At 34.7% G+C, this 22,409-nt stretch overlaps 3 protein-coding genes and 1 non-coding gene across 4 annotated transcripts; 1 reads left to right on the top strand and 3 right to left on the bottom strand.

The window, feature by feature from the left end:
* Positions 1 to 4,985: 4,985 nt before the first annotated feature.
* On the bottom strand, positions 4,986 to 11,919 carry LOC145616304 (oxysterol-binding protein-related protein 3C-like). Its single transcript, XM_081671004.1, has 11 exons — positions 11,691 to 11,919; positions 11,356 to 11,449; positions 10,747 to 10,863; positions 10,555 to 10,627; positions 10,356 to 10,474; positions 10,052 to 10,173; positions 7,715 to 7,891; positions 6,927 to 7,071; positions 6,190 to 6,368; positions 5,549 to 5,796; positions 4,986 to 5,241 (listed from the first exon to the last, which is right to left on the bottom strand). The coding sequence occupies exons 1-10, from the start codon at positions 11,780 to 11,782 to the stop codon at positions 5,550 to 5,552; spliced, it is 1,365 nt and encodes a 454-aa protein (XP_081527130.1). The 5' UTR covers positions 11,783 to 11,919; the 3' UTR covers positions 4,986 to 5,241; position 5,549.
* A 2,029-nt stretch (positions 11,920 to 13,948) lies between these two features.
* LOC145617860 (uncharacterized) lies at positions 13,949 to 16,819 on the top strand. Its single transcript, XM_081672615.1, has 4 exons — positions 13,949 to 14,524; positions 15,112 to 15,215; positions 16,298 to 16,427; positions 16,518 to 16,819. The coding sequence occupies exons 1-4, from the start codon at positions 14,420 to 14,422 to the stop codon at positions 16,554 to 16,556; spliced, it is 378 nt and encodes a 125-aa protein (XP_081528741.1). The 5' UTR covers positions 13,949 to 14,419; the 3' UTR covers positions 16,557 to 16,819.
* A 191-nt stretch (positions 16,820 to 17,010) lies between these two features.
* Positions 17,011 to 20,813, bottom strand: LOC145617859 (uncharacterized). The gene is made up of 7 exons (XM_081672614.1): positions 20,490 to 20,813; positions 20,335 to 20,397; positions 20,142 to 20,228; positions 18,482 to 18,719; positions 17,970 to 18,043; positions 17,749 to 17,847; positions 17,011 to 17,434 (listed from the first exon to the last, which is right to left on the bottom strand). Exons 1-7 carry the CDS (start codon positions 20,739 to 20,741, stop codon positions 17,354 to 17,356), a joined length of 894 nt encoding a protein of 297 aa, XP_081528740.1. The 5' UTR covers positions 20,742 to 20,813; the 3' UTR covers positions 17,011 to 17,353.
* A 198-nt stretch (positions 20,814 to 21,011) lies between these two features.
* Positions 21,012 to 21,083, bottom strand: TRNAG-UCC (transfer RNA glycine (anticodon UCC)). The gene has a single exon. It is a non-coding gene; the product is annotated as a tRNA-Gly (tRNA).
* Between the last annotated feature and the right edge of the window lie 1,326 nt (positions 21,084 to 22,409).

The following is a 22,409-nucleotide window of genomic DNA, read 5'->3' as shown; positions in this document are numbered from 1 at the left end:
AATTACTTTTTCAATCCAGATAGCGTGTAAATAAAGTATGTTAAAAAAAATATAATGTTATTGAGTTTTACTTTACATTGTTAATTTGTTACGCTTCTTAGTACATAAATTAAAGATATCGATTGTTATAGTGGTGCATCAACAAACAAATCAGCTGAAGATCTCAAATTGTTGCAACGGATCTAAAACAAATGGAATGAAAAAAAAAAAAAAGAAAAAAAGTAATGACTCTAATGAGCCGTTATGGATAAGATATTACTCTGTACTCCTAGTCTCCTACGTATGTACAAGTAGTATTTACTTTGTCAAAATTGAAATACTTTGTATGTATTATGGTGTTGCGTACGTAGAAGATGAACATGGGTTTGGTAAAAATTGGTCAATATCAATTTATTTCAGCTACCTTTCGCTGACCGGTTATATACTTGTATATTAAATTACTACACACATAAAGATTATGGTGTTTATTTGTTGTGTTACATGCCTTCAATATATATACATCCCTACGAGTTTCAATTGTTCTACCAACATCTCGAGTTTCTTTCTCCACCTCATAACTCTTGAACATCTTTAGAACATACAATAGTTTTTTTTTTTTTTTTTTTTTTTTTTTTTTTTTTTTTTTTTGGGTCATACTTTTAGTAAGGGTCAAAATTAGGCAAGTTAAAATTAGTGAGAGCCATTGACTAAATATCTCACGTCACATGGATTAAAGAATGACCAACTTGGCACTTGGTAGATCAAAGTGGTTAACCATTAAGTTTTGAATTTATCCTTTAATTAAGTAAGATTAGGAAGTAAACCACTTGAACACTAATAATGAGTTGGCATGTTTAAATCATATGTACGTAGTATAAACTACCGTTATTATTATTATTATTATTATTATTTTAGTACCAAAATTTTAACTTAAAGTATTTAGCCTATTAGATATTGTCAAACATTTCAATTAATAAACTCTCAAGTCTCAACTTCAAAGTAGGCTTCACAAAACTGTCAAAATAGGCAACAATTGATTAGTTAACATTATTTATGAAGCTTAGCTATAATCTAATGATCATAGTTGAATATGTTGGGACCATATAATATGTCTTTTTTTTTTTTTTTGACATCGGAAAAAGCATTATATTAATCATAAAACAAATTACACACTAAAACATTAGGGGTAGGACCATACAATCTTTTTCTATTGGGGAACCATATACTTTCGGAGGAACAGGATGCTCTTCTCTTAGAGCCACTCATCCTGCAAAATAAGGAGTTAGTAATAATGGAGGGGGTTTTTCTTCTTTGACAAACAAATTTCCTTCTAACTGTTGAGCGGTAGGAAGAGGCAAATATCTTCAACTTCTGAGAGGAGCACGGTTTGGGGATCGTAGTAGACTTCAACTGGGACATGCGTGGTGAATCTGGAAGGAGCATCGACATACTTTCACATGATGACACATGAGTGACTATACCTATAGACTATACCTATAGTCGGATCTTCTTGCGTCAAAATTGGAGTTTTTTCACACCTATCTTGCCCTTCTAAAGGGGGGTGACTAATCTCCATTGGTGTAGAACCTTCTTGAGTTTCAACACTATCCTTCTTTGGAGGATCAAGAACTCGAATGCTGATATAATTCCTCCGGGAAGAACAATAGTAGAGTAGAGTTCGTCCTTTGGAAGCCGCCCCATACATTTTCGGGGAGAGATGCAAATAGGAATCAATTTGTTTTTGATTTGAAAACCGATAACTTGACCCTGTAAGATTTGGTTTTTTTTCTTCTGAAGTTGACTTCAGAACAGAAATGTTATCAATAACGTTGGGCCTTTCATCTTGATTGGGAGGGTTTACCTTACCTTCCAAATCCAAAGATTTGCCAACAACATTCTTTTTCACTTTGGTGTCATCATCATTTACACCAATACATCTACGAACACACCCAATTTCATGACCATCTTCTTCTTTCCTTTTCCCCTTCTTTCCCAACTTTCTTTTTTCTTCTTCCTCTCCTAACTGAACATAGTCTCTAAACCTCTCATCCTCTGTTGTAACCGCAAGTGCATCATCAACAAGATTTTGAGACCAACCCAATCTACAGGTCACCTCCTTGAGTTTTTGTTGAAACTCTTTGTTGTTGGGATCAATCTTAATTGCTTGCGACAAATCCATGAAAGCTAAATCGGGTTTGTTTAGCTCTAAAGCTGCTACCGCTCTTCTAAAGTAAGCTTTCACATTTAACTTATCATAACACAACACCGCCGAGCACAATTGACCAACCTTGTCAAAGTTCTTCTCTTTGACATAACATACCCCCAAGTACAGATTAAGAGACACAGCAAGACTCGAAAAAACTGATTTATCATCATCATTACAAACCAGAACAAAGGACAAGATCTTGAGTGCAAAAGAGTATTTTGCAATGGCTAAAACCATATAATATGTCAAAGTCTACAATATATAATTATATAATCCATAGAATTGATAATATCGATCATCACTCTCTTCCATAATTATTCTTCCTAGCTTCATGGACACATATACATATTATTATCACGTGGGTAGTGGCTGCTTCATTTAGACGTACTGTACTATACTTGACGGTGGATGAATTTAGAATGCGATCGGACCAATGGCGCTAGATTCAACTCTATTTCTTAATATATAGATTCAAGACATATTCTAACGACTTTTTTTTCATGCTTACAAATAAGATAGAAAAGATAATGGTGTTTTTATTTAGAAAAATATGACGCATGGAATATATAGTAAGACGCACATGGTTAAAATATGAGAGTTGTGTGGACTATTGATGTAAAATGAGTTTTGATTACACAAAATTATTGCTACGTTTAAGTGTGAAACAAGATCATATTTCAAGAGATAAGATTATAATTTAATATGGGTTAAATTTGGATTCTTTTAAGGAGTACTACTAGTACTAGCAGAAATAACTTCAAATGTATACTCATTGTATGACACAAATAGGACTTCATCGTAATTAAATATTTCGTATCACCTTAAATATACTCAAATTAAATTAAATATAGCTGAGTTGCCTCTTAGTTTCCCCACAAAGAGACAATGAGGACAGGACACATTAACATTATAAGTCATTAACTAGTTTCAGTTAAAAACGTGTCTTTTTTTCTTTTTTTTTTTACCACTTAATTATTTTCTAAGATAAAATAAAAAAATTTATGGGGATCGAATTAGATGTTCTGTCAAGAAGGATGCCATCACATGATTGCTGAGCATGATCTGCAACAAATATAAAAATAATGGAGATATCATATGTATGTTACTATATTTCCCAACGGAATTTAGATCATAGCTACCCATTTCCTAGCTGGTGAGTGGTGAGAGAAAGAGAGGGAAAAGCCCAAGAAAGCTGGAAAAGGAGGATACTATTTCTTGGATTATGGGATAATCTGATCTAACGATCTAGCACGGCCGCACGGGGTCTTGCTACCCGGCCACCGAGTCGGGGTTAAGGTGCAAGGTGCAACTGGCCTTGGTTAAGGATTTCGAGGGTGCAACGTTTAATAAGTTTGTAATCTACCATATTACGGAATAGTATATAATCATGCCTTATTAGATAATGTAAGTGAGAATTTCAACAAAGAAAAAGAGTAAAATAAAATGTTCAATTACAAAGTAAGTACAAAAACAAAATAGATGCATATAATGCAAATACACAAAAACAAGCGCCAAATTAAACATAACATGATTTTTATTTTATAGATCCGATATTATTGATTTATTTAGCGTGTTCATATCTGACTATATGTAACACACAATGCTTGAAATCAAACATATTTTTCTAAACACACAAACATCCTTTTCTATACCAAAATTTTATTATGTGTTTTCCTATACTTATGTCATCCCTCATTTTTTCTTTGTCCATTATAATATATTTAGTACGGAGTAATCCATAAAGATCATGAAACGGCAAATCTAATAAGGGAACAGAGGCAGATCAAACAGAAGATTGAGAAAAGTGTAAAGAATACGAAACAGTAAAGAACACATAACTTGACGTCAAAGCGACATTCTTGAAAGTCAAGACAACAGATTTCTAATTTATCTATGGGAGTTATCTTGTTTGACTTTATCAGTTTCTCATTCTACGTGTCGGCTATTACTTCTTGACCATAACAAGAGCAACCGCTTCACCTTTTCTTATCTATGAAATTCAACTAATTTCTAACTGTAATTATCTTTTTTCAAAATAAGTTGAATCCAAACTTCCTCATTTTTAGTACAATGTCTACATAGTACTCCCTCCGTCTCTTAGGACAATGCCTCTTTTGAGCATTTATTCCTCACATAATAAAGAGAAAGAGACATTATATTAAGGGATAGAGGAAGTATATTAATATCTCAATTACCCGTATGACGTTCTTCAATACCATAAAAATTAATAGAGTTCAACAAGTGTGGTTGAATATTCTTTCATGTGAACATGTTATAAATCATAGGTCAATAACACGGTTAAGGTTAATAACATTGTACCGAAAAAGTTCCCGGACTCTTTAAACTATGCCAATCTATCACATGTTTCATACAGATACAGAGTATTATTATCAGTCCAAAAGCTTGTAACGTAGAATAAGCTCTTGAGACCAAGAGTACTTTCTCAGATTTCGTCTACAGGCATACGGCATACCCTTTGAAATAACTTCATCAAAATAGTTGTAATGAGTTGGAATGGAATCGATTTGTCAAATGAGTTGTTCCATGTTAAGTATATGAAGTGTAGTGAAATAACTAATTAGTGCGTAAAGCATATGAAGCTAGATATGAATAAAACCAACCACGAGGTAAAGATCAGTACATGAAGACATGACATTATAATACAAAGTATTAGACAAGGAATTCTTTCACTAGTTGCTTCATAAAGCCAAAGACTATAAACCTTGTATGTCTTCAATAAACAGATAGTTCTGTCAATTATGAATACAGAAATCAAACAAATAATAAGCAAATGAGATGATAAAAAACACTAGCTAACTACTTTAAATGAAAAAGGTTAAAAAAACATACATCAAACTTAATAGGGGAGCACTATTGATTCTGTTCGAAGAAATCATCTTCACAATAATGAGTTTATACAATTTAATGCAGGATACATTTTTCTATCTACTGCTGGTAGCATTGAGATTGCCTGATAGGAGAGATTGTATCATCCTTTGGATAACTTCATATGCCATTCCTATAATTTGCAGTTGAGACAATGACGCAAAGAATTTCTGCAAACAATAAAAATCAGGTTATAATGTAGCCAAGCAAGATGAAGCACCTTTTACGCTGTTTTGAAAACTTATCAAGTATGACAACACTTCATGGCTTAAGTTGATTTCGGCACAACTAAGTGATGTGTTACCTCAAGTATGAATGATTTATAGATGTTATGATTCTCACTGGCCACCAGTGTAGTTAACATGACTTGGGTAAAGGCTTGATTTTGGGTTAATAGGTAAGGGCCAGGCTAAACTACACGGCAATCCTTTAGAGGGGCAATTATCACTAGACATATTGGGATGGGAAAAACTTTACCTCATTCACCAGATAAATCGTTATACTGCCAAGGGTTGAACTCCTTAGTTTTCACATCTTCTAGCTCAACAATATCGGAGCTATCTATAGCTGCCCTATGCTCAGTGTATTTACCATTGAACTGGTAAATCTCCATATCACCCCAGGGGGTAGTTGCAACATCTTCAGTCAAATCGAACCATCTGGGAGTGAAATTGTCACCCTTGGTTTCTCGATTTCTCTTTTCTGCTCTCTGCCTTTCCTCCAAACTGAAACAGGAATAAATCAACACCATCATGTACAAGCACAAGGACACAATTAACAGCACAAAATTTATTCTGCCTTTGAACAGGTACATAGATCTCTCATTGTGTTGAGGCACAAGTGCAGGAAGGTGTTGTGCAAAGTTACAAAAATAATTGCAGAGGAGAGAGAATAAACAAAGCAACATTTTTTTAACTTGAAAAGGAAGTGAGTAGTTATGTCAAGAGCATCTAAAAATCGTAATTGTCAAATTTCTTGTGGAGCAGAGAAAGTAGAATGAACAGGCACTAATCACATACGAAGTATGTGACATCATGACATACTCATCAACCGCCTAAAAATGACATAATGACATACAGCCTAAAAATGTAGGGACACAACAATGGACAGAAGAGAACCTGCTCTTTTCAGCACCAGACTTGGATAAATCACCCATCTCAAGAGCATATCTATCAGGTCGTAAACGCGAATCTGATGCCAGTAACTTCTTGGGGGCTGTATCAAAACTGTTTATCTTGTGGGCAAAGTAGGTATATTGATATTTATCGTTTTTCGGAGTATCTGCAAGATGCCAAGCCTGCAAAATGGTATACATATACAACAGGAATGAGGAGAGTGTGAAAACTAAAAACAAATCTAGAAGAGCTTGAAGGTCACATAAAGGCACATAGTCTACTAGGCCATGTTTATTACCTTATTATAACTACTTTCAATCAAAATAAGCTTGGATAATTTTAGAAAAGTTTGGACGAAGAAGCTCATATAGAAAATGTTTAGACATTATAAGCTCGGGTAAAATAAGTTCAGACATAGTAAGTAGAATAGAACCCTTAGTTCAGAGACTTTAGTAGAATCCTTTTAGTGATGAAAATTAAGTTTTGCATCTTTTGTTATTGCATTGCAGAGACTATAATAAATCAACTCAGTAAGTTACAATCATATGCATAGAATTAAGCTAGGAAAGTTGAAAGTAACACAATAGCTGACACATTTGAACAGTAAAAAGGCTTAAGAATAAGCCAGTCAACATGTCTAATTTCATGTGGAATACGCTCATTAAATTTCACTGAATATTTCTAGGTGAAGCAAGCCATAAAGACATGTCAGTAAAAAACAAAGGATCTTAGATATGAACCTCTTTCATTTCTGTGCCAGGTAGTGGTTCCCCTTCCACATCACATGGTTGGTAGCTCATTGATTTATTCCATTTGCCGGTCATCAATATTTTAGGCTCCTCATTAGCATCATATACATAGCCATCAACCTCATATCGACCAGCCCTACAAGGAAATACAAGCTCAAATAAGCCGAGATAGACAATAATTGGGTGGGAGGGGGAATATCAAGCTCAAGGAGAACAAGGAGTTCAGAGGCAATAAAATAGTCTTCAAGCCTAAAGGACTTGAATATTGAGTTGCCACTTCCCAGATTTGTGACACATATAAACTGGCAAAAATAGACATGCCATGTCAAATACTCATCTAAGCTATTCTAAACCCAAATAGGGAAGAATAGTAAAGAGCTTTCAGTTTAGAATTGAAGTAGAAACAGGAAGTACAAGTAACAAGAGTACTCTGGAAGGAATAGGGCTAACATATGGGACTTTGGAGATGCATACAAGCAAACACTGAATATTCCTAGAGGTGTTAATGAGCCAAAAAACATTGAACTTTGGACTGCAATGGACAAAGCCAAATGTCTTACAATACAGTCATCTAACTATTTGCTGAGAACTAGCAGGCCAATCAATTATCTTTCAGACACTTAGCAAGCATTATTAGAGATTGAGGGTAATGGTCTTGAATGTCAAACAAAGAGAGACAAAAAAAAAAAGAAAACAAAATCAAGCAGTGAATACACGCAGCGGCATCATTATCCGAAATACAAATTTTGCAATTAAAGAAAACAAGACTAACTACATACCCAAACCAACCACATGGTTGGAAATACAGCACAGCTTTATCTCCAGTGGTCAAATTGGTCATTATCATCTCTCCAGGTGAATCCACCCAGGTCCGGCCGAATATAAGATTATGAACTTTAGTAGGAGGTGGGACCAGATCCAACACTACACCACTTTTTTTTAGAGTGACACGTGTCCTGCATTCGAGAAAACCACAATTAAACAGTTTAATAACATAATTACATAACTATCAGGGGAAAAAAATGAGTAAGCTAAAACTAAAACATTCAGATTAGACGCTTCACCACCATATACTACATCACAGCACTAGTTCACGTGACAATATTCAAGATACATACATGAGATATATCTGGCCATGGATTGCTAGTGATATCAGAACTCCCACTTTGAATGGAGGTAAAAACACAAAATGAGAGCCTTGGGTCTAAGGAACTAGTGTTACATGTTGGTTTCTGATTGCTTACTGATCATGCTAGGCATGACTCCTACATCCCAAAATAAATATCATGTTGCTCATACCAGAGGGCTGCACAATCACCAAGCTAGCTAACTTTTCTCTGTTCATTAAAAGGCCAGAAAAATAGCCCCAGAATGACCCAAGAAGAAAGCAACACTACTTCCACACTGAGCACAACCACTCTCAGTACCCTGATGCTCTTGTGATCTCTATCAAGTACCGCAAACATGATGCTAATAAGGGTTTATGCCAGCCTTATGAGCTTCCACACAAATTTCAATGCAAAAAGAGAGATGTACTATTGATGATAGTGACTTAGTAACTCCGTTTTTACTTTTGTGGATGAAAAACATTGTCTTCTGACTTGTTTCTATAATCCAAGTTTGGTGCTAGTTTATTGGAGTTGTTTTAATTTCCTTTTTGCATTGCACTTGCCTCACGTTCACTAATGTGAATTCATATCTATCAGTGTTTGAAAAAGCGCGCTGAGGCGCAAGGCGATAGGGGGTAAGAGCTTTTTTGGGCCTGGGTGAGGCGTTTTCAATTAGGCGCACCTGATGTGCACTTGAGGTGCACCTGAGGCGCACAGGAGGCGCTTTTGAAGCAATTTTCTGCCAATTTTTTTTTTTTAACTGTTTATACAGTGCGCCTCACTTCAAAGAGGCGCACCTAGGCGCTGCAAAACCCTTATCGCCTTAGTGCGCCTTGAGCTTTTTTATACATTGATATCTATATTTTCCTATTAAAATGTTAAAGGACTAACATAAACTTTGAGATAACTTTCATTGAATAAATTAATTTGATTTAGATACATATCATCAGAAATTCTTCAAAGGGACCATATGCATCTACTTTAGGCATGCATGCCAAAAGTAAGGAATCCATTACAGTTGAAAACTTTGAGCAAGTATCTTAGAGAGTTAGCGAAATTTTAAATGTTTTCAACTTCCCAATCTTTTTAACATCTCTTTTTCCTACCTCACCACATTGCTTCTTTACACTTCCTCCAAATCATGCCTCTCATTTTAATTTCAACCTCAACATATTCTGTAGATATCTCCTTTTAGTTTTTCAAAAACCTCAATTGTCAATCCCTCACCTTCAAACAAAGAAGAAGAAAAGTCATCTCATGACAACCCAAACCCAACTTATAAAGGAAAATGTAACCGAAGCCAATGTCTTTAACAAGTCTTAGGTAACTCATGAAAGTTGTATTGGATGAAGTGGTATACCTACCACCAAAGAACAATTTGAAGAAGATGGCAGCGTTTCTTAGGTTGAAAAAAATTCCGAGGCAATAAAAGTTCAACCAAGTTGATCAGGATAACAAGATTTCTATATTTGGAAGGTAACTCGAACCCTCTTGCATCCTTCAGATGATTAGGGAAGAATAAAAAATCATTGGCAATTACAATGATATCATGATGCTAATATAAATATATATATACTTCGTATATAGTACTTGGCATATCACTCTTTGAGGGCGGTACAACTACTACGAAGTATGAGAAGCATAGCAAGACTAAATAATACTTTTGCTCTTGTAGTTCATTGAAGCTATTTTCATGGCCTCCAAATGTAGTCTATCAAAAAAATTATTGAAGGTAGGTAAGAGCAAGATTCTCATACAATTTTCATATATAGGTGATGATCACAAGTCTAAAAGAAATTACTACCAACTACAAAAGGCGGCCACAATTCCCAACCAGTATTTTTGCAAAACCTATTTTCTGAGCAATCTTGAAAAGGTAACGCAACACAAGAAAGAAGCTAGGTACAGTTCCACTGCATATATTAAGTGCAATTCTAATCACCAACTCACCAAGACCGTAAAAAATTAGGTGGTAGTGTGGTACCATAAGCAAATAGTAATCCTTACCTTCCAACGGGGTAAACATCTACGGAGTTGCCTAAAAATTTTGTCTTCAGCTTTGACGTCACATCATATGTAAAATGCTCGTTCTCACAATGTCCAGCGCTCATAGGGGGGTGATGACTCACCTAATATGCACAAAAAAAATGCAAAACATCAGCACTACCTAAATAAATGCATGAACAGCAAACCATAGTAAAATTGCTAGATAAATTAGAAAGAGAAATTTTCTAGGTTTATGTCAAAGCCCTGCTCAAAAAGAAGCTACAGACATGTGTTGGATTAAAAGGAAGTTCAAAGACAAACAGACCTGCTCTGAAATAAAGGTCATCCCATTATGATTGACCATTTCATAAGTTTCACCAAGAATGGGATTAAAAGGCTTCCAGGTGCGCTGAAAAGCGTAGTATACAGATATTGCCCAGGATGCTGCAAACCAAGACATGAATCGAACTCATATCAGATAATACATGAAATTTGCCTCAGATTCAATAAGAGAGTTTGCTCACCACTATAAACCAATTGCATATAAGGATCTTCACATTCATCAGCCTGATTCAACAGGTGGCTGTACTCCATTAACTGTTAACACAATAAACAATTTCCAGCATTAAAACAATCACTACATCTACATGTAATTAAGCACAATTGCACCAACATCACTCCACACACATCAATGATAAATAAGTGACAGCACAAACCTCTGCCATTTTCTGCAGCATAGTCATTGGCTCGAAGATTATAACTGGCAGAGTTACCATTGATGTCACGTCAGACCCAATGTACTTCTGCATCATTCTCCAGTAGCTATCTCTCTCCTGCAAGTGCAGAAAGTCAGTAAATAAGGTAAGCATAAAATAGCACGTACATACTGATTTATATGAGCACTCCTGAAAGCTAGTGCACAGAATCCAAAGATCGTTAAAATTAAACACTCCAAGAAATCTAGTGATGAGGGTCGACATTAAAAAAAAAAAAAATCATATATGGTTCATTGTTACATGGAAACTATAAGCAATAGCTGACATGTATAATAGGTAATTTATAATCGAAAGATCTTATTATGAAGTTTCCTTAATTTGAAGTTAAGGGAGAACAACATGAGAATTATATAATCTCATCATACACAATTCCAATGATTCTATCCAAAAAGAAATCAAAATTCAAACTTCAGGTACACCCAAGCTTATTTTTTGCTCATTTGAAGCTCTAACATTCTGCTTAGGTACACCCGAGTGGATAATGGAAATTCCGAAACAATGTACACAAAAAGTCAAATTCAGGAAAATTCAATAGCATGAAATACACACCTCTTGTTTCCATCTTCCTTTATGTGCTTCTTCTTCAGCATCCTCCTTACCGCCCTCAGGGTTTACAACTTCCAGATTTTCATAGCCAATAAACCTAGAGATCATAAATTTCACACAGAACTTAAAAGGGGGAAAACAATCGCCAAAAATCAAGCATAAATCAATAATCATAAACAAAGATACTTGATTTATTCACAAATTACAATTAAACCCAACTTCTAACACCATTAAAAAAACATAGAATTCACAAAATTGCTCAAAAAAAGCGCCGAATTACAAACACAAATTGGCAAAAAAGGGACGAAAAGAGGAGAGAGAAGATAGAAAAAAAGTACCCATTGACAGATCTATGCATGGCGTTACTGAACATGGATAAGCTGGAAGTCATCGAAGAGAAAAATCCCGTCTTTTTCTTGGGGCTCGGCATGTTTGATTGAATTAGAATAAGTGATCAAATTAAGATTGAAATTGAAAACCCTAATTTAAAAAATTGGATCAATTCGAAAAAGAATAAATTTTGGGACCGAAAGAGTGAGAAAGAATGATGAGTATAAATAGAGAGGGAAACATCTATACTTAGTATTTAAAAACACAAACCATAATTTTTCATATGACACATGTCATCACAAGTCACTCAATACCACATTTGACACATGTCACCCCTTTTAATCTTTTTGTTTAAATCTTAATGTATTCCATAATTTGCAAATTCAATTAAGAAAATGAAGTGTTTCATTTCCATCATAATAAACTAAAGTTGAACCAATTAATATACTTCACATAAACATATGAATTGAATTATATAAAAATTTCTTTTTAATTCCTAGACTTATAACTTAAACTAATATGTCATTTCATATCCTACAATCTTCATGTATATATACGTAATTAAATTTCATTATTTTTTTCCATTGTTCTACCCTCATTCTTTTTTTCCCTTGAAGTTTTAGCAAAACAAATAATTCGTATTTCATATCAAAAGTTTCAACTATTGAAAAACATATCTACATATGAAATAACTTAGGTAAGAACCCGTGTATCGAACGGGCCAAAAGGCTAGTTATTGTTAAAGTATATTCATATGGAAGATGAGTCTGGAGGAGGATGGGATAGTAGTGATTAACAGCAAATATTTGGGTGTGTTTAGACCTATTATTACTTTTTTTTAAGAAACCTATACTATTAATACATTAAATAAAAATACGTAGTACAAAGTAATTTCATTAGTTCTTTCTAGTCAATTTTATGTCACAATAGTTATTCAATTTATGTCACATAATTTTCTTAGAGCATCTCTAATGATAAAATAATTGACCTTGTCATACGATTTATGTTACATAATTTTCTTTCTAGCCAACTTTATGTCATAATAGTTATTCTCTAATTACACGAGTACTTTGCAATGTAAATGAACCTCGATTCCTCAATTTGTTTTTTGGAAAAGAAATATGGTAAAATAATCTCAATTTTCACCCATTCAGTTAATTTTGAATTATTTTTAAATAATCACAATTTTGGAAGTTATTTGTTTTCTTTATTCCTAACCTATTTCTCTCTCTACCTCTCACATCTCTCCACTATCATCAAATATTCAACTCCCATCTTTTTTTAATTGGTTGTTTTGGATCAAATTCACTATGTTGGCAACTTGCTCTTTTATCTTTAGTAGAGGTAACACAACTCTTTCTCACTTTTATTTTTCTACTACTACAAGGGGGTCCAACATTATTTTAAAAAAAAAAAAAAAATCGGTTAATATTGGGCATTAATTTTGTTCAGTTGTCCCAATGTACATACAAGAAATCTAAATTCCAAATGTCTACAAAGCATAATTGAGGATTATTTAGTTTGCTTTGATTCGTTTTTCGTTAATTAGATGGTTGTCAATTGTCATGTCGAGTAATTGGGCAGAAAATGCAATGCACCTCTAACCTCTTCGGCCCTTTCTTGAACCAACTTCACATTCTTCTTCAATGAGCCAAATTCAAGCTCCTTAAATTAGCCAATTAATTAATAAAATTACAATGATTAAGATAAATTATATTAAAGATAATTCATCAAATAACACCAAAAATTCATCTCCCATCTGTTTTTTTTAATTGATTGTTTTCGATCAATTCTCGTTGACAATTTTATTTATTTATTTTTTTTTATTCGACCGCTAGAAGATTTTCACAACCGCTAATTTTGCAGTGTCCACTTCACAAGTCCAAAGGAGGTTCCATCCCAAAACCATATGACAATAAGAGGAGTAACCCGTTAGCCTTGTAAAATGGACACAACTTACCCTTTTGTTCAATGTGGGATACACATCCCAATATACCTCTTCACTTGTTCCCTCTTTCAGTGTAGGACAACACGTCCCTTCACATGTGGGTTTTCTCATGGGCTCAACAAAGTTCCTAACTTCCTAGGAGCCATGAACTTCAGGTTTGGTCTAACAGACTAAACACTTTGGTGCGGAGATAGCCACATAGGCTAACGGCTAAACCCATTTTGATTATGTGTATTTGACCCCCTAAACAAGTATGTTTGGATATCGTTTGTCAAATTTTGATCGTTTACCATATGTAGGACTCTTCCAAGATAAATTGAACCCAACAATTAGGTCCTCGAATCATGGTAGATTGTGACTCCATCATCTACACCAACATCCTCAAACCAAAATACACTCAATCCCATCTCAACACCACTATTCTCTCTCTTATCTTCCTCTTTGTTTATGTTTCCATTAATAATCCCAGAACTTAGAATTTACAGATCATAAACACCTACAAATTTCTGATCTGACCACGTGCTTTCCTCATCTAGAATAAACCCTAATTTAATATTAACACTTTCAATTCAACAAACATAATTCATATCTTCATCATCGTTGTCTTTTTTCAGATCCCAATCTTAACCCACCTACCATTGTTGTCAGCTTACATATATTCACCATACATATTTTACCCACTTCCCCAAAACCCTATTTTAAAGCATTACTTCCTAAATTGCAAAGATTATTGCGCATAAACCCTAATTTTTGGTTTAATTTCTGGGTTTTAAGATTTGAGTTACAAGGATGAAGGATAAGAAATCATCGAAATTGACCCTTCAGCATCAGAATGGTCACTCTTCTCCTTTTAAATTGGGCAAATTGTTTGATCCTGATGTTTCCTGGGATAAGGTTAACTTTCTGATCTTTGAAATTATTTCTTCTTTTTCAATTTCTTTTAATTTTAGAAATTAAATTCATGAATTCATATTGATTTTTAAGAACTGGGGTTGTTAGTTAAGTTTGAGATCAATATGATTGATTTATGATTATGTAGTGGACTGAGTTCATCTAAATTAATGGGATTGTTGGAATTTCCGCCAATTTTCCATATTAATTAGATTTATTGTAAGATATGATTCTAATTGGTGTGGTTGATTAAGTTAATCTTAATTATAGGGATTGTTGAAGCTTTACCAAATCAGTCCAATTTTGGTTAGTCCAAGTTATAGTCAATCTCAATGTGTAGGCTTGTTGAAGGTTTAGCTAATCTTAATCAATGGGATTTTGGGCTTTAGTTTTAAATAACATTGGACTGATGAATTAGTGAATCAATTCTCTGGTGAAATCACTATTGCTAGATTGTTTGTTTATTGGTATTGGTCAATTACATGTTACTCGTGAGAGGGTTTATGTATAGATGGGAGAGTATGTAGTTGCCTTTTGTCTATTTTGAGCATGTCTGTTATTGATGTTTGAGCTGTTAATTTTTTCTCCAGGATCAACTGGGGGATGTTCTACATTGGATTCGACAAATCGTGGGCCTCGTGTGTGGTTTGATTTGGGGTGCGATCCCTTTGGTCGGAGGTGTATGGCTCATATTGTAAGTTGCTCTTAGAAATACTATTATACAGACTGTGTTAGAGTGCATTTTGGTTTTACTATAAATGATTATTTCTGCATCGACATTTGCCTTGAATTACTTCGGCATGAATCTTCCAAATTAGTTATAATATATTTGCAAATCAATTTGCTCTGGATTTTCCGTAAACATTATGGAATATAACAGGTGGTCATTGGCATTTGAGTAATTATAGATTTCATTATTGTGGCGTGTCTGTATCCTGTAATATTACGAGTACAACGCGTTGGTTCTCCTGGTTGTATATAGGAATACCTTTTATATGTTGGATGACTATTTGTTATTTTATATGGTAGAAAAATTGATGGGTTATGTGCAAATGCTAGCTTACTTTGTTGAGTAACTTTGAGTCTTTTGGATATTTTTTTTTGGTTTTACTAAAGAGGCCAATGGCTGGAACCCCTTGTACATCTGTACTTTCGTATCTATCTTATGTTCTTGTAGATACAGTAGTGACATTATCTTTACTGCTATAACTTGATCCGACATCTTGTAGGCTTTGTTCTTTTCACCTTGAAACACCAAGCTTTAAGAAAATTAATACCTTATTATATAAAGTTTAGATAATGACTAAGTTAGAATATGTTGAGGAAAATAGGTGAAGTTTAGATAAGTTCAAATAAGGGCTAAAGTTCAAAGCGCAACTAAATTAACGTTGGATAGGGGAAAATAAGACCGTATTATTCCTGAATAAGGAGAAGCTCATATAAGGGTTATTGGGCTAATAAGTTCCGATTAGGGTTTTTGTAAGGCAGCAATCACATATCTTATTTTTAGCTCTATGGATTGTACTTGGGAGCTTCCTATGTCAGTGACTCATTGGTAAGAAATGAAGAGCTGCCCAACTTATCTTCAAGGTGTTTTTGCCTGGACATAATTGAAATTCTAAAGTTGAGGCCACATTGTTATTACGGTCTTATATTTAAGGAATTAGGTTTCTGCTCATGCCATGTTATCATGCTCTGTTGATTCTGTTCGATTGTCTCTTGCCTTTTTCTTCCAGATGATTAATTGTTCATTGCTTTTCTGCTGTATGGCTGCAGGTTCTTGGCTCTTTCCTCTGCCATCGTGTATGGGTATTATGCATTGATACTGAAGGTTGACGAGGAAGAATATGGTGGTCATAATGCTCTCCTCCAGGAAGGTCTTTTTGCATCAATAACTCTCTTTTTGGTAAGCCCCTTTGCCGTCTCAACATAACATTCTAAGTTTTTTCTGTTTGATGCATTGCTGGAAACTGAGTTCTGTCTCCTGTTTTTACAGCTTGCATGGATTCTAGTATACAGCTTGGGACACTTTTGATTGACTAGGTAGCAAGAATTATTCTTGGTCAATATTGAGAAGATCTGGCGCCAAATTTTCTGATTTGCCCGGAACAGCTAGATGATTCCATTATTACAGTTGTATTAAGTATTTGTTTAAAGTTTGTACTTTCTTAGTCTTATTGTGAAGCACAAACTCGTTAGCATTTTTTTTTTTTTGAATAGAACTCATTAGCATTTAAATTGATAGCAAAGTTCTTACTCGTCATCTCATGGAAGTTCTAATAATTTTGATAGCTTTGGCTTCCTTCTTTGAGGAATCCAAAAAAGACTACCCCCTTGCCTTGTTGAAATACAGATTTGATACGCCTATTAAATTTTGAATTTGATCCATTCCAAATTCCAATTTTTATCACAGGCTATCCAAATCTCAGTTAACAGTGAAGTTTACAACTAGCTCTCAAGCAAATTAATTACTTTAACGAGGGAAATGATTTGAAGAAATTCGCACTAGATAAATGTAAAAATAATCCTGCCAAGTGTCTTGGCATGTTCAATAACCACGTCAGACCAATAAAATAATTAGAAAAGAAAAATAGGGAAAAACTATGTATAATAGATTTCATACATGATATGGGAGATTTATACTTTGCTAGGCAGGAAGGAGACTACAGTATGGTAATACGCTCACACTAATGTCCAACTGTATAAATTTTGCTTGCTGTATACTTAAAATTTTGTACTACCAGCCAGTGCTCAGCTTCAAAGAATCATCCTACTGTACATGAACTCAAAATCACATTTACTTCTCTCTTGCCCCGGTTATTATGTCAATGTTTAACGCCGGCGACTGCGTCTATCAGATATCAGGTAAACACGACCATGAACCCATCGTCTGCCAAGTTTTGAAATGGATTGCTGCAAAATGACAAAGATAAAAAAATGTCATGTAATTTCAACACAATCTCTAAACTACATAAGCCAAAACCAATTAGCCAACAATCTATAAACAGTAAACAGTCATCGTTAGTGAGTGGTTAAAGGGATGAAGGACCACATATACATGGAACAAAAAACTTGCTAATTATATTTGGGGCAAGATCTTGGGTTATTCTTATGCTGTGTATTTAAATATATGATGTAGTCAAAAAATAAAGTTGTTGCCACTTGTAGCAACATACCGAAAATTATCATCCAATCTACATTGTGAAGCTATAGAAAACTTAATTTACCTCAGCTTTGGTGCGGAATTCAAGCCGGCATTCGCATACATGACAATCTGATCTATGAGAAGAGCTATGGCTATGATCTGACCTCACAAATGCAAAGACCTGGAAAATTTTGCCAGCAATATCTGTGAGAAAGATACAACTATCTGATTCCAATAGTACAATGAGGACACAACCTTGACAAAAAATAGCTAGAGGTAAAAGTGCAAATTCAGTAAGCTAACCTCTTCCCCACAATTTGGACAAGCTCCTTTCAGCGCCACTAGATCATTCCGCCACAGGCCTCGTAGTGCTCTAGCTGAAAAGTGAAGATGGGCATTAGATGACAGATGATTATTGGTGTCATTTAACCATGGTTGACCAAAGAAAGCACTATTGCAGAACCACATCTTCCCCTTTCATCCTTAAAACTTATTCATCAACCAAACTTGGAAAATGACGGTCATCTTTATTTATTTATTTATTTTTATTTTTGTGGCATTTAACCCAATAAACTTATTATTTATCTGTTCAAATAACTATTTTCCACTAGGTTTCACAAGTAACAAAACCTGTAGTGATCAAGAATGACATGGCAATCTATTTCTGTATTCACTGTAAAAGATTTAATACATATAGCAGCTATATACTATGAGGTTGAAGGTCTAAGGAAACCCTGCTATCATACTAGTTTAAATCAATTCAACAGACTAACAGAATAAAGCAATGGTAATGAAAAGGCTGGATGCAAAATTACCAGAAGCTGAAGCAATTGGGCAGCCAATAATGGAACCCAGAAGAATGAACAGCACAGTGTTCAACATGCCAAGAAACTCCACAACAGCTGGATGGCTGCTGTAGACTGATTCTGAATTCAAACCATCCTGATAAGCTAAGTTGATGGTGTATAACATAGGCACAAGGCATACCGCACCACCGAATGCAAGTATCAAAAACCAGACGCTCGCCAAAGCAAAAACCTGCGAAGGGTCTTCCTGCCCTACATACATGTCATTACATCTTCAACTAATATACAAATATCTTTCTATTGAACATGGAAAGCACTAACAAATTACTTTTCAATGACAAAACTATAGTGAATAATACAGTTACATTTACTATTAAAAAAAGTTACAAAGTTTCCAAACTAGGAACAGATTGGCATTAATAAAAGAGGAAGTAGTAGAAGCTTTAGTTACAAAATACCAATTTTCTTCTTTTGTTTTCTCTAATTTCCTCCAATATTTATCTATTTATCAATATTTTTTGGGGAGAGAGGAGAGAGGGGGAGGGGGGGGGGGGGGGTGCCGGGTTGGGTAATCTGACAGGATAGTGAAGTATGTTTCTTGCCTATGAAAGCACATGCGATAATTAACCCATTTCAATCAATGTAGAAATGTGGCTACACTACAACAGGTATAATGATAAGCAGTCTGTGCACAGCAATTATCAGAGATCTTGATTAAGTATTTTAAAGTCAACTGATATGTGCCTACATACTTGCGAAGGTGATGAGAGGACAGTCTTACTAGCCCCCAAAAAAATAACATGCCACATCCTCCAAAACTCAATAATTTGCGTAGCCTTTTCATCTCCTTCCCCTTTCATCCCAATAATGTTTACATAATATCATGACGGGAATCATAAGGGTATATACAAAATAATTTGCACTTCAAAATAAAAGTGATCGAGGACTGTGGGTCCATCTATTGAGTCTACATCCTTAACTTTGCCCAAACTTCTGGTCAATAATGAAAACATAGTTCATTAACCTTATTTGGAAAGGTAACAAACGCAGGGGAAAATCTAGGGCTCTAGGCTTTCTACATTGACTCGGTGACTCCTAACATTATTGCTAAATATATTATAGTTAAAGCATATAATTAGTTTTAGATTATAGCCCATTTTGTCTAACGAGGTCAAATGCTCAATCTCAATTATTTTTTCAGGTCATAGAATGGCAGCAGAACACTGATTTGGTACTTCTTAGTAACCATAAGTAGATACAAAAGTGAAGACTTGCCTACTTAAATGATTAAGTAGAAACTAAAGAATGATTATAGCATCAAACTGATATAGCTAAGCTACGTCATCTCGTAAAATGATTGCAGATAATTCACTAATTTTTATTTAGACTATAACTTATAAGGATTAGGTGGTCAAGACATAGCATTTTTCACCCTTTTCCCTTTACACTTTCGGATTCAACAATCCTAATTCAAAACTTCAATTCTTTCGAGCAAGTTCGTGTCAATCCAAAGCCAGGTCAGTTTTTGACAAGCCTATTGAATTCCAATTCTGGTCTTGTAAATTAAATAGCAGAAACACATTTAATCAACATAATTCAACTTTTCCACGAGTTGCTTAATCAGTAGATTACAGTAGAAATAACAACAAACTGAAATAAAGTAGTTCACCTGAGCATCAGCATAAGTAGATTGCCGGCGTAAACTACACCTTGGATACTTCATCACGTATTTCGACCCATACCACCTCAATTTCAACTGTTCAACAACCACAAAACCACAAATTCAGCAGCAATTCACCAAATCAATTCAATAAAATTTGTTCCTAATACAAAAAAATTAGAAATCATTTCAACAAATTCACCTCAACTCTATCAAACATGTCATCCATAATCAACGGTTTCCCACTGTAATACGAATCCTTCGCCTATCCATTTTTAATAAAAAAAACACAAAATCAATATTAAAATCAATCAAACCATGAATTACACTGATTCAATCATGAAGAACTGATAATACCTGGCGATAAAGAGCTTCTAGGGTTTCTTGACTAGCTGTTTCAACAGGACCGACGAAAATACATGAAGGACCTTCGGAAATCACCGGAGTTCGGAAGGCGGCACAAGTAGACAATCCGCCGCCGGCGACATAGCAGCGGTGGGTGATTACGCCGGAGGAAGAGAATTTCAGCCGGAAAAATTTTCCGGCGACGGAGTTAGGAGGATTGATTAAGCGAGTTGGAGAGAGAGAAGTACGAGGAGCTCCGGCCATTGACGGTTAGAGAGAGAATGTAGGAGAGGTTTTGTTTGTGTGGATAATGTGAGGTTTACACGCGACCTTTACGGTGTCGTTCGAGTAAGACAATGGAATTTATGATTGATTTTTTTTATTTTTTTGAGGTTGAGGACGAAAATGCCCTTTTGTGGTCAGGATTGGATATTTGGATGGATGCTAAATTACATAATTGGGCTGGTGTAATATCTGATTGATGGACCACTTATGATTGAGTGGGTCAATGTAAAAAAGCATGGGGTTAAAAAATGCGTTTGCCGGGAGTCGAACCCGGGTCTATTGCTTGGAAGGCAATTATCCTAACCGTTGGACTACAAACGCTGTTGTTGTTATTTACTACCTCCGTTTCTTTTTACTTGACACGTATTCCTTTTTAGGAAGTTTCTTTTTAGTTGACACGTTTCCTTTTTGGGTAAATTTTTTACCTTGTATTTAAAAGCTACCCCACTTGCTTTTCATTCTCTATCACTCTCTCTCCTCTCCTTAATATATGTGCCTAAATCAAACGCGTCAACTAAATAGAAACGGAGGAAGTATATAATAAAGGTCAGAAAATCTAATCTCATGGAATTTAGGGTGAACCATTTGAAAGCAAATTAATTGATTCCACCCACCTACATGGACTATAGGAAGCATTGCGACTTATTTCCTTTTTAGGTTTGAAAAATTCATAAATTGTCCAAAATAAAGGCTGTAATCCACTCTTTTAAGCCAATTTCGAGAATTTTTTTCAAAATTAATTTGAATGCAAGGAGTGTCCCTCGGGATCATAAGAATTAGTTTGAAACCATAAGACACCTATCAATACCTTTATAAAGTTCCGAGAATGAGTTTGAAACAACTATGTGGCTACTTCGAAATTATATTGCATTAGTAGTGAAGAGAAGCAAGGGATGATTGTTTAATTTATATCACCAAATTGTCAACACATGGTTTATAAAGGTGTCAATGAGCATTAATCCTGTTGATAACTCCCAAATTAATTACTTAGGGCCTGTTCACATTTACTTAATTTCAGTTCAGTTCAGTTCAACTCCAATCAGTTCAGTTCCAATCAATTCAGTTCAGTTCAGTTCAGCTCTTAATTTCCCTCTCACATAAAATATTCATTTCAGTTCAATTCAGTTCAGTTCCAATCAGTTCAGTTCAGTTCAGCTTCAATCAGTTCAGTTCAGCTCAGTTCAGTAAATATGAACAGGCCCTTAGTAGTTACCATTATAATTCATGATATGTTGTAATCAATTTTATGTTATAGTAATAATACTATTATGTGGTTAGCTACTTCATACTTGAACATGCATGAATCATGCCTTCATGTAAAAAAGTTGGCTTGCCATGCTTGAACATGAATCATGCCATCGATTTGATCTGTAACAAGTTAATTTTGCATTTTACATGAGTGCTTAACATAAGGTCCATTAATTAATCTACTATAGCATGCATTAGATTTTGCATTCTACATTTGTGCTTAACATAAGGTCCATTGATTTCTTATCTCGTTGCACTTATAATACATAGTAAGAAGATCTGTAAGACTGTAACAAGTTGATCTTGCTACACTTGAATAAAATGATACTTATAAATTGTTGGTTTTGATATATCTTAATGGTCCATTCCATGACAAAACATCAAATGCTAGCTCTTAAA

Source organism: Chenopodium album, chromosome 26 (assembly GCF_948465745.1).
Source record: "Chenopodium album chromosome 26, dcCheAlbu1.1, whole genome shotgun sequence".
Lineage (NCBI taxonomy): Eukaryota > Viridiplantae > Streptophyta > Magnoliopsida > Caryophyllales > Amaranthaceae > Chenopodium > Chenopodium album.
This window is presented reverse-complemented; position numbering and strand designations above follow the sequence as displayed.